Source organism: Lygodium microphyllum, chromosome 24 (assembly GCF_053477565.2).
Source record: "Lygodium microphyllum isolate KBCC chromosome 24, Lygodium_microphyllum_v1.1.10, whole genome shotgun sequence".
NCBI classification, from domain to species: Eukaryota; Viridiplantae; Streptophyta; class Polypodiopsida; order Schizaeales; family Lygodiaceae; genus Lygodium; species Lygodium microphyllum.
Window position 1 is genome coordinate 120,126,883 of NC_141158.1, and position 18,551 is coordinate 120,145,433.

An 18,551-nucleotide genomic window follows, 5' to 3' on the forward strand; every position below is an offset into this window, starting at 1 on the left:
TCCCCACCACAAGAGTAGTAATGTTGGATGATATGGAAAAACATTATGATGCTCATATATAGGATGATAGTAGATGTATCATTGAGTTTTAGGATCCATGATTGATTCTAGATTGTTGTATATGGAAAATGGAAATATGTAGTTACTTTCTCCATGGCCACTAGTATTGGTTATGTAGCAATCGCAATGACACCTAAAAAGTTGCTTTGTCATGATGAGGACTCTTAATGTTTGTGTCGAACTACATCATTCATCATCGAATAGAACATATGTGTAGATCTCATTTGTTGTACTTTTAATGTTTGCCTTGTCCACAGGATGACATATGCATGCAATGTGTCCTATGTTTAATATCATACATAATCACATGATGTTGGATGCATCCCATGCAAGTAGCTTTCCCAATGATGTATTGATTGAAGAAGAGATGGAACCTAGTGTAAAAGAGGATGGCACACTTGATAGGGCAACCTTTCCATGAGAAATTTCCATTGAACTCCCTTGCAATGGCTTCCATTGTATTGATCTCCACCCACCTTTTACTAAGTCACCTCATCTGCAGTGAATGTGAGGAAGAAGTGAGGCATGCCCCACACACGGACCATTGTGAATAGGCCCTTCAAGTTACACTAATGCCAAGATGGGGAGGTTGATATTGATGTGGGAATGTCGTAGTAGAGTATGTGCCTAATTGCCTCCTCATTGGAAGTGTTCTTGTTTGCTTGCCTACAGGTATCAATGTCTCTTTGTAAGCAAGTTGTGCTCGTACTATTCACGATAAAAAGAGCTTAGTTTTCTTGGTATGGAATTAGGATGTAAGGCTTGTGCATGTTGTAGATAGAGAGCACGATTGATGTGTGCATGTTGATGCATTCAATGAGATACATGTTATCATCCTATGTACCATGACCAAGTGGGAAGAGAAACAAGAACAATGCGATCTCCAAGGTGATATTTGAGCAAGATGAGATTGTTATAGGTAAATTGTTTGTTGTAAATGTTGTTGTTCATTTTAGAAGCTACTTACTATTCAATACGATGATGGATGCAAACTCATGTTGATTAACTCTTTGGAACACCTATTGCCAGCTAGGCTCAATTATATTATTGAGTAGACTATAACCTACTTCATTTTCTACTTATAGCATTGTATCATCAAACACAGAGTTTTCACAATGCACTTCTAAAATTCTTTTAATTGATTCCTTGGCTAAGAATATAAAGGTATATCTTTGGATGCTAGTATTGTGTTGTATTTTTACATCATTCGATTATGTAGCATATTAAAAGCAAACATATCAATAACGCCAAATATTGTCAACTGAAGACTGCTGGATTGCCAAGTAAATGGTGCAACATTCCAAGATACTAAAGGATTGTCGACAATCGAACATCAGTCCAATGTTCTGTTAGCGATCACACTATTGTTGTTTTAGATATGAGATTGACACATTGATGACGCTTAGGAGTTGTAGTTGTAGTGGATTAACATGGAGAATCATTTTTGTATAGTCTCACGATACCACATGCTTGCTTCAGTCTCTTTATTTGCATGATACAATACACATTTTGTTATTATGATGTTGACCCAGTGCTATTAGCATGCAAGGATGAGGATTGTACTTGATAGAGACATCGAAGCTTGCATTTTTTCCATACATATGTCACTCCTTTGTGGAACATTGTTGTGATGTTGTATCATGAGTACTCCATCATGATTAATCTGCAAGTTCAACATGTTATTAGTGTGCCAATGATGCTTGTACATTAAGTCCCCCAATTTGATACATACAAACATGCATGCATATATATATATATATATATATACCAACTTGGGCCATCAAGTTTTAGTGATGTTTTTATTGAAGCTAATGATTTGGCATCTACATGGATTGCATTGTTGTTATATGTTCTATTAGCGTAAGAATCTATGTTATTCATGTCAATGGTACTATTGTATGATTAAACATGATTCTACATATTAACCTCTACGTTTTGAAAAAATTATATGACTTTTTAGGACACTTTGATTGAGTTGCTAAATGAAAAAAATTTAAGCTAATCAAATTTACCAAGAAAGTTGTCATATAGCCTAAGATGTTGTTTTGACGAGAGTACCTTGCAAAACAATTTTTTTAATTTAAAAAAGGAAAGTTGCTTGGTCAAACTCTAAGATGTGGTGCCTTTGACATTTAACTAACTTCTTTGGTTAAGAATTAACTTATAACTTTGTAATAACATAGTACTAATGTAAGAAAACACATAAACAAGCTATACAAGTAACATGTTGAAGAGTTAGCACAGTTCTCTTCATTGTTTTATAACTATGGTGCCATTCCCCCATCTTATGAGAAGATTTGGAATTTCCTTTTCTTTTCTTTAATTTCCATTATTGTTCATTATCAGGAAATGGCAAAAAGGTAAATTCCAACCTAGTGAAATATTGTACATGTGAAGATTGGATTTACTTTCACTGAACTGCAACCTACAATGATAAGACATAACTAAATGAGGAAATACAATTAGTTGTAAGTAGAACAATTATTAATTTTATGTTTAACCACACACACACACACATGTTCTCTCTCTATCTCTTGATTGGAACACTATAATTAACTTATTAGTTATTAACTAAAATATACACTAGCTACACATATTTTGTCTAACTAATTACTTAATTAGGTACTACACTAGCCATCATTAACTATTGATTAGGTATGTTATTCATATTAAATACTAACTACCATTGGCTAATCTTGATCACTATAACTATATTTATATTATAATTCTAAATATTAGAATTCAAAGTATAAAGAATATTAGTTTCATGTTCAAATTAGTTTTCTGTTTTAGTTTAAAAGTATCTACTAGTTCTAGTCTCTAATGCCATAGCCCTCCTTGGTCCTAACACACTTCGAAACTAAAATTTTAGTGTAGCAAATGCAGGAAAGTAAAAGCATTGTTCAGTTTTCTCATCATTTTTTATGAGTTTGACTTTCACTTTTAATAATATTTTTATTTTTTAAAAGGATAAGAAAAAATAAAAAATAAGATAAATACACCTCATCATTAGTACACTTGTAAAAAAGAGAGAAGATTGAGGAAAACAAGAACTAAGAAAGCCTCCTTGCCTCCTTTAACTACACGTGTAATAAGCTCATCTAAGGGGATACTTTTTTTACAAAGATGTTTAATCTAGATTACATTTTGTTACAATGTAATGCAAGCTTATGCCAAATGCAACAAACATCTCTTTTATGATAATCCCCTTTTGTGGTCTCTATCGGTTTTTCAAGAAAAAAAAAACAAATAATTATCATGTTCTCAGTAAAAAAAATTAAAGTCTATCGGCCCTTTTTTAGGGTATTAATTTTATTGGTTCTACTTGACTTGAGCATGGGTAAAATTGAAAATAAGAATTTTCATGATGGTAGGCTTCAATATGAACCTTGTCCTAATTATCATAAACAAACTTCAATGAAAGATCCTTAGGTGGTCGTGGTAAAGTGTCATGCTCACCAAGAATCCCCTTTGGCTCTTATGCTTCCACCACTAGCTAACGTTATTAAGAGCATGTAGGTAGTTAGAGCAAAACATACGTAGTGGTTGAATTAAATGTAGCTATATAGTATAAAAAAAGAGGGCCAAAAAAATGAATGGCCAAGTGGTGGGCTAATGAGTGAAAGTATGACTCGAGCAACACTAAGTAGCCAACTAATGCATGAATGTGTGACTTCAATTGTGCCACTATCATCATTTTTTGAGTCATCCTTGGACTCCTCTATATCATATTTAGAGTGCCTAGAAGAATGGCCTTGCTCCATGGGTCTAGTCCCTCTCTTGTATATCCACTTGCTTATCGGCTTGATGCCTACCCTCAACCTCCTTGTGAGAAATGGCCTCCATATCACATGTCTTTTGAAACTCCTTCACATTATACGATATCTATTAGCAAAATGAAGTGTTTTTCACAAATTTAATTGGTTCACAATTATATTTAGGCACTTATAAAAAGCTATGCAAAAGGAAGTGTTGCTTGCAAAGCTTGATAACCATAATATATAGTGGAATCTATATTTGCAAAAGTGGATGGATAGTCTTTCATTTGTTTATAGACAAAAAACCAATTTACGAAGAACACCTATATGTCAAATAAAATATATGAAAATGTGCTTAAATGCTCACAAAGGTGGCAATAAAGTCCTCTCTTCCTTGTCCATCCTAGAAGGGATGTGTGGCATGCTCATAGCGTGACTTGTGTTGTCTCTTTTGATGCATATTCAGTACCACATGCCAAAACTTAAAAGCCAAATAAATGATTCGGTTGAGGATGCATATGGCTGATTTCAGGGGTTCATGCCACTTTGAGTATGTCAGCCTATGTTAAGGTTTGACAGCCATCCATCCATACAAAGGCCTCCAACTTGTCACATGAATATAGTCTAAAACCTAAAGTCTCCATTAACAAGAATTGAATAATCACATCCAAAATAGATACTTGTGTCAAAGGAAAGCTTTAAACAAGTAATATTATTGCTACATGAAAACTTAAGATGGTATTTAAATATTGTCCTTATTAATTTGAGCTCTTGAAATATGAAATTGAAAACTAGCAACAATCTCCATTTAGTAGTGGTTGAATGAGCTTTTTGTAATTTCTCATTTTAAATTTTGTAATATAACTTGTTTTGTTAAATCATCATTATAGCTAACATATATATAACTCAAGCATGCATATTTGCCCATGCTTTAGGTTATCCAACATCCTTCTCATTTCATGGTATCTCTTTTTGACCAAATGCATTGTCGCATAGGTTGTCTTGTCTTATAAATGAGTAGATTTAGTTGTGCATGAAGCATATAAGAGTGATTTTAATAGCATTGTGTACATTTCAAAAACAAACATTAGACTACAACACTTTTCTAATTAGAAACTCTTTAAAAAAAAAAAACAATCATACCTTTTGCTAAAGAAATTTTGTAACATGTCATTTGGCAAAATTTGCTCTAGACTCTTAAGAAAGTGTTGGTGGTCTCTTATTCTCCTTGATCATCTCATATTTGCTATTCAAAAAATATAGAAAATATGCAATGATCATGTAGAAGAAAATATCACATTTATCTTTTTTTATAATTTGAGTTATCATCATTCATGATCCTATTTAATGCAAATGAAAATGCAAACATAATATCAATATATACTTGCATCGTGGTCCATTATACATGATGATATAGCTTTAACTATAGAGGAAGCCATCAATATATGCATGTTGTTATCAATATCAACAAAAGGACTTAAGCCATTATTGAGGTGCATTACAAACCTCTCAACAATATAAGTTGTGATCAGAATGACCACAAGCCAAATAATCTAAAGGCAAAATGTATTGTAAATAGGAAAGTACTTTCATTCCTTTTTAGGACATGTGCCCAAGACAATGATGCTATAAGGATGCATGGGATATTTCTATGTTAGACAATACATGGTCGATAGAATGAGAAACAAAGAGAGGATACAATGTGCCCAAGCACACAATTCCTTTTGTAGGTCAATAACTATAAGACCAATGTCAATGCATGGTAACATAGAAAGAAGCCTCGAAATTCAAAAACCATGTATATGTATACATATAATGATTGGAAACCGAAAAGCCATGTCTGTGCATACATAGAATGATTGGAAACCAAAAATGAATGCTCATAAGAAGAAACATATATAATAAGGTTATTATTTGAATCAAACTCCAATACATTCATGTCTTCTATTAACATCCTATGCCTTGCCTTTGCCACTTTCATGCCTCGCATTGTGGCCTAATGTAGCCTCGCTATCCATAATGGTATTACTTGCAGTGTGGCCTAATGTAGCCTTGTTGTCCATAATGATATTACTTACTTATATTGTGGCCTAGTTTAGCCTCATTGTCCATAATGATACATTGTAGCCTAATATGTACAAGGGATGTGTTAATATGAATAGCTAGAATACTCTCACTCTACATGAATTTGAAGTGATTGTGACCTTGAAGCGGGCCAATATAAATAGGATATCAAATTTATAAACTCATGACCAAGTCAACAAGTAAAATAGTGGACAATTACTGCATAAAAAACAATAAAAACTAAACAATAAAAAATAAATAGCAAACTAATGATGAGGTCACCAATAAAATAACAAAGTGTATACCAAGAATCGTTGTCAAAAGCTAGTTGAAAGAGGCTTCAATTATCTCCCAATGAGTACTAAGACTAGTTACAAAAATCAGAGGGAATGTTACCCAAAGTTTTTGTGCACATTTTGGGCTATTTTGCAACTTTTTTGTTGATATTGGTTGCTCCTACTACTAGAGCCATGCAATTGCTCCAATGGAGAGTAAGATATGAAGAAGAATATTGGCTAAAGAAAATGGAGCAAATTGAACTCAAATAATGGTTGGTGAGAATCACCAAACTTGAAGCTCCCTAATGGTAGGTAGGAGAGGAATGAATGAAGCTCCTAATGTGAAAGCAACAATAGCCATTTGACGAGTAAGATTAGTTGCTCCTTCATAAGCTCTATATGGGGCACATGGATATGTTTGACAATTTATTTCATTGTTTCAGCAAAGTCAACCTAGCTTTGGTCAATTTCAAAAACTTGTTGAAGGTTTACAACGATAAAATTAGCAATAAACACATGCTTTAAAAAACTTGATTTTCAGCCCATCGATCAGGGCACTGCTAATTATGAAGTTATCGACCTAAAAAATGCATTATAAATCATTAGCTCCTTAAAAATTTCAAATCCTCATTAACAAGGATCCATAGATCTACAAATAGATAGGATGCCCACTGCTCAACCCATCCATCTTTTGCATATTGTTGGTGCATGCTCTCTATTTGTCCATAGCTTGTGAATCACCGTCATTGGGTGTAGGTCTCATGTGGAGAATAGGTAGGGAGAGGAATGTCCACCTCTCATACATATCAATAATGCCCACCTCCCATATGTATCAAGAATGTCATGGACCTCCACCTTCCATAAGGAATAGTTGGAACCATCTAGCTTTTGAGCCTCATGGGGGTTGGGGAGAATGACAACATGCACCACTAGTGCAAGCAGAGAAGTGAGGTTGCGAACTCATTTTTGCTATAATGGACTCAAAGGAAGTGGCAAAAGAAGAAGAATATGCTTCAAAGAGATCCATGCTAAGGAAACTTCAAAGACGTACCTTTAAGATTGCACAATAATGATGCAGTTAGCAAATGGAAGGTGGTTGTCAACCAAACACAAGATGTCCAAGTCACAAGATGGATGGCCACCATAAGCACAAGACCTTCAACTACTTCTCCCTAGGAGGAAACACAACAACCAACACTCCTCTACCCTCTAGGTAGAAATGTAGGAGCTAGAACCCATCTACATAGAAACGCAACACCTAATGCTTGTCCATACAAAAATGCAACAATGAGCACCCTAGAAGGAAATGTAGGTATTGTACCCTTCAAAGGGATGTACAAGAAGATGTTGTGCAACTAAACATAGTTTTGAATAGGCCTACATAGCAATAAACAACCCAAACTAGTGGAAAAATAGCGTAAACAATGGTACCCAACACTTATGAACAAGAGAAAACTGAAAATGGGGAAGTATGTAATGCTAAAGATAATCTGAAGCAAGTTGGAAATAACATGACAAAGGGCTAAAATGAAACCAAACAAAGGTTGCAGATTGTAACTTAGATTTGGTGATGGGAGGAGCATGGTGCCATTAGTCCTAATATTCCAGTTTTGTTGCAATGTAATGTGGGGGTTGTTTCTATGTAAGCTTCCCAATAGCCTTCATAATCATTGCTTTCGTATTATCATGTTTTCCTATACTAATGTGGGTGCTGTTTATATGCAAGCTTCCCAATAACCTTCATATTCATTGAATACAACTATTGTGTTTTTTCATAAATCTAACCTCCCTTGCTTTGGCACATGATTGCATCATGCACTAGCTAGAGTGCCAAGTCAAGTTCTAGTTGTGTTTAGAACTCATCAAGTTGAAGGTCAAGCATTCATGCTAAACATTGTCCACTCTAGTCAATAGGTTGTTCCAATCATAAAACCTTGTTTTCAACAAGTGAAGAAAACCAAACTCTCCATTGAGCAGCTTCATGGTTAGTGGGACTTTATGCAATATTTTACTATCATCTAAACCCTAGTTTGATTCATTTTAGGCTTGTAGTCCTAGAAGTTGATTGGAAACAATGTAATTAGGTTCACTATGGATAGAGAGGTTGCCTATCAAGCTTCTGCAAGTGCATCTATGTGATGCAAATACACAATGATTTGATTAAGGGAACCACCAATACTTGTAGTATTTGCAATGAGGCAGAGTTTGGAAATAGGTTTCCCTTGATGCTGCAAGCTGACATGAACAAATGCATGTACCCTACCATGGAAAACTCAAACTTAGCATGTTATTTCTAACACATGAGACAAAGATTGCAGTCTCAAAGACTAAATTGCAACATGCATTTGATGCCATACTCTTACGACTTACACTATTATCTTGGCATGCAATTCACCATCATTGAGGGGGATTGTTTTGCAACAATATAAGTACACTAGGTAGCTCCTTGAGCGATTTCATATACCTTGGCTACAAGCATATTCATCTAGTTGAGACCTTCAAATAACTCTTTTCTCTCTTTCTATTCACTCATTCAGTGTAAGAGGGTGTGAGCGTGTGCATGCTATTGAATCCTAACCTAATAACGGGAGTGAATCTAGTCCATTGAAGAGCAAGTGCTAGTCTATGATAGTCATATTGATTATACTTGACAAAAGTGTTGGCATCATCTACTATGCAAGATTGCTCTAGCTCTCAAGTTCTTTGTGTCATTTATTTTCTTTGGTGAGTTGTGCAACATTGATTCATTTCAAAGTTTGTTTATGTTTTAGTAGGAGAGTAATGCGATGCAAGACTTGCATATGGCTCTAGTCCATCCCGAACTCCTACTCCAATTGCAAACTTCTTTGACATGCTATCACGATCTCTATATTTCATTGCAAAGACACAAAAAATCACACCCACTACAAATGAACATGTGGTATATATAGGTCAACAATCCGTTGAAAAAAAACCAAGCCTTCTCCAATAGGAATGATGCAACCATCCTTATCAATATCATTGGTGACACCATATGTCCCTTGTAGGTGGTATAGCTTGGAGAACAAAGGAATCCAAACATATAGAGAAATGTAAGAGAGTTCCAAAATACATGCATAATTAAAGTAAAATACACTCAATTGGCTAAAAGAATACACATGGGAGGGCTAAGGCTCCTACTCCTAGGGTAGTCTCCATGCATCAACTTGTGCTGCCAAATACTGAGGAGTATTACTCCTCCACCTTCACATTGGATGCTCATTGATGTACACAAACAAGAGAAAAATCAATGTAAGAGTACCTTTGATAGAAACCTTGCATGGCATGAGTTGATGGAAACGAGGTCCTTCCACAAATAAGAATCAAGAAAAGTGAATGTAGCATACTCTAAAGCCCACTTTCAATGTGTGTACACAAGTAAAGAAACCACATTGCACATAATGTCAGCATGCAAAATTATTCATTTTACATCCTTTATGCATTATTATGTTGGAATGCAAATGCACGAGTGAATGCTATTATTTGAACTTGATACATTCATCATTTATACTTGAGTAGGGCCATTATTTATATGCTAAAAGATACACAATGGCATTTAAGGGTTGCTTTAATGTATTCTAGGGTTTAATGTGGAGAAAGAAAGAAAGATCTATTAACATCCTTTAAGATGTCCCATAAGTGTATGCCTTTTCTTCTTCATTTTCAACATATCCTTTTATGCCAAAAAGGCATGTGGATTGATTTAGTGACTTATTCTTTGAATATGTAGACTCGACAATATGAGAGAGAGAGAGAGAGAGAGAGAGAGAGAGAGAGAGAGAGAGAGAGAGAGAGAGAGAGAGAGAGAGAGAGAGAGAGAGAGAGAGAGAGAGAGAGAGAGAGAGAGAGAGAGAGAGAGAGAGAGAGAGAGAGAGAGAGAGAGAGAGAGAGAGAGAGAGAGAGAGAGAGTGTGTGTGTGTGTGTGTGTGTGTGTGTACTTTGAAATTCAAATAGGTTTGGGTATCCTGTAGGTCTAGGGGCTCTTTGGAGATTTGGAACTTCCCTTAGTTACAACAAAATTTATATATGGTATAGATGACACATACACAAGTAAAGAAACTGGATTGCACATAATGTTCGCATGTAAGATAAGATCCTTTATGTGTTCTTATGTTTGAATGCAAATGCATAAGAGTGAAGCCTATAATTTGAACTTGTTACACGCATCCATTGATACACAAGTAAGGCCATTATTTATAGACTAATATGTACACAATGGCATTTTTAGGGTTGCTTTAATGCGTTCTAGGGTGGAGAAAGAAAGTAACTTTGTTAATGTCCATTGAGATGCCTCATATGTGTATGTCTTTTCTTCTTCATTTTTGACACATCAATTTAGAGACTTATGCTTTGAATATGTAGACTCGACAATGAGAGAGAGAGAGAGAGAGAGAGAGAGAGAGAGAGAGAGAGAGAGAGAGAGAGAGAGAGAGAGAGAGAGAGAGAGAGAGAGAGAGAGAGAGAGAGAGAGAGAGAGAGAGAGAGAGAGAGAGAGAGAGAGAGAGAGAGAGAGAGAGAGAGAGTATTTTGAAGTTCAAAATAGGTTTGGGTATCCTGTAGGTTTAGGGAGCCCTTTGGAGGTTCAACAAGCACTGTGGAGATTTAGAACTTTCCTTAGTCACAACAAAACTAATATCTGGCATAGATGACACATACACAAGTAAAGAAACCACATTGCATATAATGTTAGCATGTAAGATATTCATTTAAGATCCTTTATGCATTATTATGTTCGAATGGAAATGCATAAGAGTGAAGCCTATAATTTCAACTTGTTACACACATCTATCTATACACGAGTAGGGCCATTATTTATGCACTAATATGTAAACAATGACATGTTAGGGTTGCTTTTTGTTCCAGGGTTTAATGTGGAGAAAGAAATGAAGAAAGAAAGAAAGCAAGCTTTATTGACATCCTTCAAGATGCTCCATAGGTATATGCTTTTTCTTCTTCCTTTTCTATATATCCTCTTATGCCAAAATGACACATGGATAGATTTAGTAAATTATGCTTTGAAAATGTAGACTTGACAATATAAGTGAGAGAATATCAAAATATGAGAGAGAGAGAGAGAGAGAGAGAGAGAGAGAGAGAGAGAGAGAGAGAGAGAGAGAGAGAGAGAGAGAGAGAGAGAGAGAGAGAGAGAGAGAGAGAGAGAGAGAGAGAGAGAGAGAGAGAGAGAGAGAGAGAGAGAGAGAGAGAGAGAGAGAGAGAGAGAGAGAGTGTGTGTGTGTGTGTGTGTGTGTGTTTATGTCCATGCTAGCAATGCCTAAATTTGATCGATATCATGCCTTTTAGGCTATTTTTCCATCAAATAAGAAAAAAAATTGTATTTGTCATATGACATGCCTTGTTAAAAATGTGGCTTGCCATTTTCTCATTAATCTAATGTATAACATTGCCTAGATTTCAAGACAAACTTAATCGTAAAATGTCACATTATACATGCTACAGAGACAGGCATCTTGACAGTTGTGCTTGTGTGCATTGAGTGTGTAACACTAGTTTTTACAAAAGGAGGCTCTTGAGGGGAGGGGGACAATGGCCATTCACATAACTTCTTACTTTTGTGGGTGGGCAGTGTCCCTATGGATGTAGCTTCTTACTTTAATGCAATTGAATGCAAGGTCGAAGAAAAAACATGCCCTATATAGGTGAGGCAAGGGACCTAGTTCAAATTGTGCAAAAGACCACATTTAAACTTATACATATAGGCTCGTGATGCTGACGTGTTGAAAGCGGATTTGCCGACATGATTTCTACACAAAGCTATACATGTTTAACCTTAAAGTATCGGACAAGGCCCAAGAACTTTTCGGAACTACAGGTTTCAGAACAAAAAGGAAATGTAGGTCCCTGGTAGAGATAGGTATTAGGTAGGCCTTGTGTGTTGCCATGCAAACCAAACATTAGGAAAGAACTTGGAAAGTGGCCAGCCCTCAAACATATTCACATACAATTCAAAGAAAACATGATCCACACAAGCGTCGGTCTTGATTGATCCTCAGTTGGCTCTTCCAGTCATTGGCAAGTTATTATGATGGGGATTATTAATAAGTTATTGTTAGAGAAACCGAGAGAATCTGTGAAAGGTAGCTGTTTTGTGAAGCTGGTTGCGTCGTGAAACGGTAAAATAAACAACGAAGAAGGTTCAAGGAAGCAGCAAAGAAAGATACCGCAATAATAATAATAATAATAATAACAATAATAATAGAAAAAAAAAAGCTTATAGCGATGAGTAGCAGTAGCAGTAACAAGCAGTATATCCCGGCGTCGATTTTGCATTCTATCCCAGCCAGCTGTACGTCGTTTCTCGTTTGAATACGGCACAATTTTAAGCCTAATCTGACGGTAGATCGATGATGATTGATAGATAATTTGATTGATAGATAATTTGATTGATCGAGCCTTTTGCTGCCTTCTATTATGTTTGTAAATTGTGGGTGATCAATCGAGCTGGCGCCGGGAACTGCAAGACCGATGACGCATCTCTTCTCATGCCGTGGCCCGCAGGGTATGATTGATTATAATCCTATGATCTACCGTAGATAGTATCGCTGTCTGATCGGAAAGCTACAAATCTGTCACAGTAGTAGGACTCGGAAGTCAGCAGTCCCCATTTTGGGACAAGAGACAGATTTGTGTCAGATGCAAAGTCGCTTTCCTTAAACTTGCTCTGTGTTACACTTACTCTGTTTTCATCCATCTCATTAGATCAATCAGATGCACACACTCTCTCTCTCTCCTTATTAAACCTTTTACCCTGTTTTTCATACATTTCAATGCTCATTTCTGCAGATACCTTTCCTGCTTTTCCCACGACCCCCCCTTTCTCTCTCTCTCTCTCTCTCTCACAGCTGAAAAAGAAAACCCACAACAAACAATCATGCACCAAAAGAGAGAATTTCTCGGTTTTGCCGCGTGATGACATCTCCCAAATCTCCTGTTAACTCGCCGATCATGCAGGCTTGTTGTTGACTCCCCTTCCCTTCTGTTTTGGTAGCACATTGCCCATTCTCATCATCATCTTCTGCAGACAGACTAAAAACAATAGAACAGGGGAGGACATAGCCAAGCTTGCACAATACGGACCCGCTTTTTACAAGACCCTTGGTAGCTTACCCCCATTCCATTTTTTCTCAGAACAGGGGAGAAAACAGATCAAATCCCTGTTTTTATTAGTGTTAGCCCATCTTTCCTTCTAGCTTTGTTGCGGCCAGTGATTTGATCAGCTTTGTGTTAATAAACCCCCTCCAACTTCTCTCTGTGTGTAAGGAAACAGATCAAAGCCCTGATTTTATAGTCTTAGCCGGTTTTTCCTAGTAGTTCTGTTGGGTGCAATAACTTGATCAGCTTTGTGTCAATAGAAAACCCCCCGAAATTCTCTCTCTATGTTGTGAATATTAATTCTAGCAATCCTTTAATCTGTTAAATCCTTTTACCCGTCGCTTACCAATACTATCAGAAGATTTTGCTTTATGGACCGTATCGATCTTCGGGTTTATTTCAAATTTCTTATCCTTTCAATCTGTTTGTGCCTCGATTTTGGCGCTTTGAGACATGCAGAGGCATCCTGCTCTACAAAATCTGGGTTCGATGCTCAAGGTGAGAAAGCTATCGCTGTTTGGTTTATTTGCTCTCAATGGGTTTGCTTCTGGATAAATCAATGTAGGGAGGGAGCTTTACGATTTCGGCTAGGCAGTCTCAAGTCAAACTCCTTTCCAAGCAAAATTTGAACTGACAACAGTATCTTGATCAGGGTTAAATTACTTCATGCTAATGGCAATTTATATAATACAAGACCATTAACCTTTCGGTGGATGGAAAGGAAATTTGATCTGACAACAGTATCTTAATCAGGGTTAAATTACTTCACGGTAATGGCAATTTTAGATAATACAAGACCATTACTTTTTTGGTGGATTCTTTTTTTCGCTTTGAGCTTTTGGGTTTTTCCCCCCCCAATTCGTGTACTTTTGACGTTTTTCATTTTGGATCGATTCAAATTTCTTGTTGATGCCGGTCTTGGGCATTTTTATTGTCTGAGACTCTGATATTGCCCCTCCTTTCTTTGGATTACCAGTATACTCTACATGGTCTTCACACCATGGCCGCAGTTTGAAGCAGCTGTCGCTGCCAAAAGAAGGCCAAAACAACAGTACAAAACCTTTGCTTATCCTGGCGCAAGACAGAACTGAAAGACCAGACCCACTGAAGAACTTTGAGACTTATCGTAAAGGCTGGGACATTAAGAACGAGCATTATTGGGCTGTAAGTTCTGGTGATTGAGGTCTTACATGAATTTAATATTTTGCTAATATGCTCGTGTTATTCACCACAAATACCTCTTTAAACAATCAGGTGGCTGCATGTATGAGAGAAGAAAAGGAGGCTTGGGGGGGGTTGGGGGATGTGGTGTGTGGGGTGGTGGGGGAGGGGGTGGGGGAGATTTGAGGATGTTTAATATTGTTGGTTTTGTTGTTTTCAAAGTGAACGTTGTATAGACATTAACTAGTAGCTGCTTCATCTGGAATTTGCAGTCAGATGGGTTTATGAGTTGAGAATGTATAATATTGTTGGTTTTGTTGGGTGTGGGGGAGATTTGAGAGTGTTTAATATTGTTGGTTTTGTTGGATATGTTGTTTTCAAAGCGAATGTTGTATAGATATTGATTAGCTGATACTTCATTCTGGAATTGGCAGTCAGCTGGGTTTACTGGTGGCCCTGGTTTTGTTCTAGCAGCTGTATGGCTGATACTTGGATTAGGCTACTTGCTAATCCTCTGTTGCTGCTGCTGCTGCTGTAGTGAAAACTTGAAAGGGCCCCACCGAGGGGGTAATCTAGTGCCTTTGATCCTCCTATTAATCTTTACGGGTGCTGCTGTGTAAGTTCTGCACCCTATTCATAGTACCAAGCAGCTAGATAGAGTGCTCAGTGTCTGTAAGCTGGGTGCTAACAGGATGTTTTCCACAGGGCTGGGTGTATTCTGGTGTACATTGGACAAGGAGGTTCTCATGATGAGCTTTCAGATACCCTAAGCTATGTGGTTGAAGAATCTGATATTGTAGTTATCCAGTTGAGGAATGTGTCCACTGCTCTCACACAGGCTCAAACGATTAATGCACTAAATTTTGCTATTCCAAATTCAGAAAAGGCGCAGATTCAGCAATTAAATGTACAACTGACAGTTGCTGCAACAGACTTGGAAACCAAAACAAAGGAGAATGCAGACCACATAACCACTGCCTTGAATAACATGTAATGCAGCTAGTTGTTTCAATTTGGTTTGGATGCCAATGGCATGTAAGATTTTGCAAAATAGTAATATTCAACAGCAAGATGGTCCTGCCCTAACACTAACATGCCCAAAAATTGTCATGATTTTCTGCAGACGCCTTGCTATGATTATTGTTGCAGGAGTAATGCTGTTGCTGGTTCTACTTGGCTTTTGTAAGTCCCTTTTGGCTTGTTCTCCATTCATTTCTTTTGTTTTGGGGGGAGGGGGTGTACTTATCGGTGTATGCACGCTTGCATGGTAGAAAGTTTGTAAAATCGAACAATGCATGTACATCTCTTTACTGTGATCGATGTTGGTTATTTGCTAGCAGACAGCATGTTGGGGTGTGATGGGTATCGGATGAGATATACACCCTCTGTGAAGGGTACACCTTTTTCACCAGAGGGCGAATACTAATGCCAGGTTCTACCTGTTCTAGGCATAGTCAAGTGTAATCTTGGCTTTGGTGCCTGAGACTGTCATGGTGATTGCACTGTAGTGTAAGCAATGCTATTCAGCACTAGAGCTTTATGTTGCCAAAGCTCTATATATTGCTTCCAAAACCTGTCAGCATAGAAGTTTATTAGAGCAAGTTGCTTCTGCTAGGAATTGAATGAGATCTGCAGTATTTGCAAAGGGTTCAGCCTCTTGACCTTTACCAGTAGAGAGAGTATTGCAAAGGGTCTACCTCCTCTAGGCCAAATCAGAAGAAACCTTGTCTTTGTTGCTTGACACTCTCAAATGATGATAATACATGTATGTGTATGCTTGTAGGGAAGTGAGGGAATAGGAGACTAGAGTATCCTCTCATGGCATTTGATATGGGATTGTGGTCAATGAGCTTCATGCATGTACTGCATGAAATGAGAGTGAAGGATTGTGAGTTCTTCAATCAAAGAAAAAGCAGATGGCTCGTGGTTGAGGCTGGAGGAAGAGGATATGGGAACTAGCGTAGGGGGTTGTAAACACTCTTTGACTTAAAGATGGCCTGTTGTGGAAGTTTGTAAAATATTGTGAGCATTCTTGAATTTAAGAAAAGAAGATGGCTTGAGTTTTATGCTATTATCAATTAGTATTAGTGGTGATGACATTAGGAACTAGGCATTAATTAATTAATTAATGCCAGTTTAGGGGCTAATAAATGCTTAGGAATACTTGGATGACAAATTGGCCTAGCCAATTTAATTGTTGGCTGGTAAAATTAAAATTTTGAGTAAGAATTAATAATTAAATTGAATTCTGAAAATGAATTTAATTGGGCTGAAAATTGCTGAAAAATGCATCATTTAGAAGGTTGCCACTTGACAAAACGTGCTCATGCAAGTGAGGGAAAGGCTATTAGAGGCTAGTGCAGCCTCATTCTAGCAGTGTGGAGGTTAGAAGAGGAGAGAGCTGCTGCTGCAATTTGCCAGCCATAGGTAATCAGCCCAGCCATTGGAGGTTGTCAAAGAGCTGCTCCCAGCTAATCAGGAGGCCATTGGAGGCACATGACAGCCCCTATAGGTTGTGTGTAGGCAAGTGAACAATTTTGGGCTCCACAGGGATAGATGACTGCATGTGGGGCTCTTGTTGATAGTGGGTTGCAATTAGTAGCCATTCATAGCAAGGCAGCATTAAAGTTTAGCCAATTTGGCAATGAAACTGTAAAATTTTTGTCTCTAGATTTCGCTACTAAAACCCTAATTTGCTAGCAAAAATTAGGGTTTACCAACTAACTTGGGAAGAGTGCTCAAAATTTAGGGCCTAGTACTTGAAATTCATCAAGTAAAATTTGGGAATTTTAGAGAATATCAAGAGGCCATCCAAGGAGCAAATTTAAAGGTCAATCCCGTAGCAAACCAAGGGGCAAATTGGTTTAAAGGCTTCCTGGTTGTTATGGATAGTAAGACATTGAAGATTGAAGTAGATTAGGCTAGATCTTAGTGCACTTCAATCTTTAGCAATACAAGTTAAAAAAATATGGCAAGGGGCACAAGTTTTGGGGCCAATTGGATGTCTAGTGTCAAAGATTAAGTGGTAGCATTTGTATTTTCAGTATATGTGAAATTTAGGTGTGTAGTTGTATATAATTATCATTGATTCAGTGACATGAAGAGTTGCTTTCTAAGCTTAATATCTACCATTTCAAATTCTTGTTTCATGGTGATTCTTTTTCTTTCACTCTCCAAATCTTTTTTCTTGGGGTTAGGGGTATGGAGGAGGACTTGTCGTCATTATTGTAACCATTCAATTTCATGTGGCATGGATAAGTTACTTCATTCTATAAATATGGGTATCACAATCGAGCCTTTTTTTGGAGGGGAGAGAGAGAGTGTGTGTGACAAAATATTAGACTAACGAAAAGAGAAGATTACATTCTTGGGACAGCTTCAATAGACTAAGAATTCTATGTTCAGTGGCAACAAGTTTGATAATTATAAGAGCTTAGACTTGGGTTCCATTGTGGAGGATAAACTCTTGGACACTGCTCCTCAGCTCCACTTTCGTAAGACACAATGGCTGTTGGACAGCCCTTCCTCCTTGAGCATCCATTGTATCACATCTACCACCATTTGTGTCCAGTACTCATGTTCAGATTGGTGCTAAGGTGATGCTTGTCAGGAGTGGGGAGAGCGATGGAATTGTGAGAAATTATTGTAAGAGACAACACAAATATAAAATACAAAGATAACACATTGCATAGAACAATGAATTCATGAAGAGAATGCTCAGGAAATGGAATTCATATCCCAAGGCATAAGACAATATAAACTTAGACACTGCTCCTCAGCTCCACTTTCGTAAGACACAATGGCTGTTGGACAGCCCTTCCTCCTTGAGCATCCATCGTATCACATCTACCACCATTTGTGTCCAGTACTCATGTTCAGATTGGTGTTGAGGTGATGCTTGTCAGGAGTCGGGAGAGCGATGGAATTGTGAGAAATTATTGTAAGAGACAACACATATAAAATACGAAGAGAACACATTGCATAGAACAATGAATTCATGAAGAGAATGCTCAGGAAATGGAATTCATATCCCAAGGCATAAGACAATATAAACTTAGATTGTGAGTCATTGATAGTGGGTATTGGCTCCCTCTCTCCACCA

At 37.3% G+C, this 18,551-nt stretch overlaps 1 protein-coding gene across 2 annotated transcripts in view; it reads left to right on the forward strand.

The window, feature by feature from the left end:
• Positions 1-12,524: 12,524 nt before the first annotated feature.
• Positions 12,525-18,551, forward strand: part of LOC148015582 (uncharacterized) — an 82,769-nt gene continuing 76,742 nt past the window's right edge. The window contains exons 1-5 of one of the 2 annotated variants that reach the window (XM_087665764.1): positions 12,525-12,695; positions 14,265-14,452; positions 14,884-15,065; positions 15,155-15,439; positions 15,573-15,631. In XM_087665764.1, the coding sequence (XP_087521890.1) occupies positions 12,662-12,695; positions 14,265-14,452; positions 14,884-15,065; positions 15,155-15,439; positions 15,573-15,631 (748 nt within the window). In that variant the 5' untranslated portion in view covers positions 12,525-12,661. Of the gene's footprint in view, positions 12,696-12,818; positions 13,787-14,264; positions 14,453-14,883; positions 15,066-15,154; positions 15,440-15,572; positions 15,632-18,551 lie in introns of those variants that run through there. The other variant, XM_087665763.1, reaches the window with a different exon arrangement.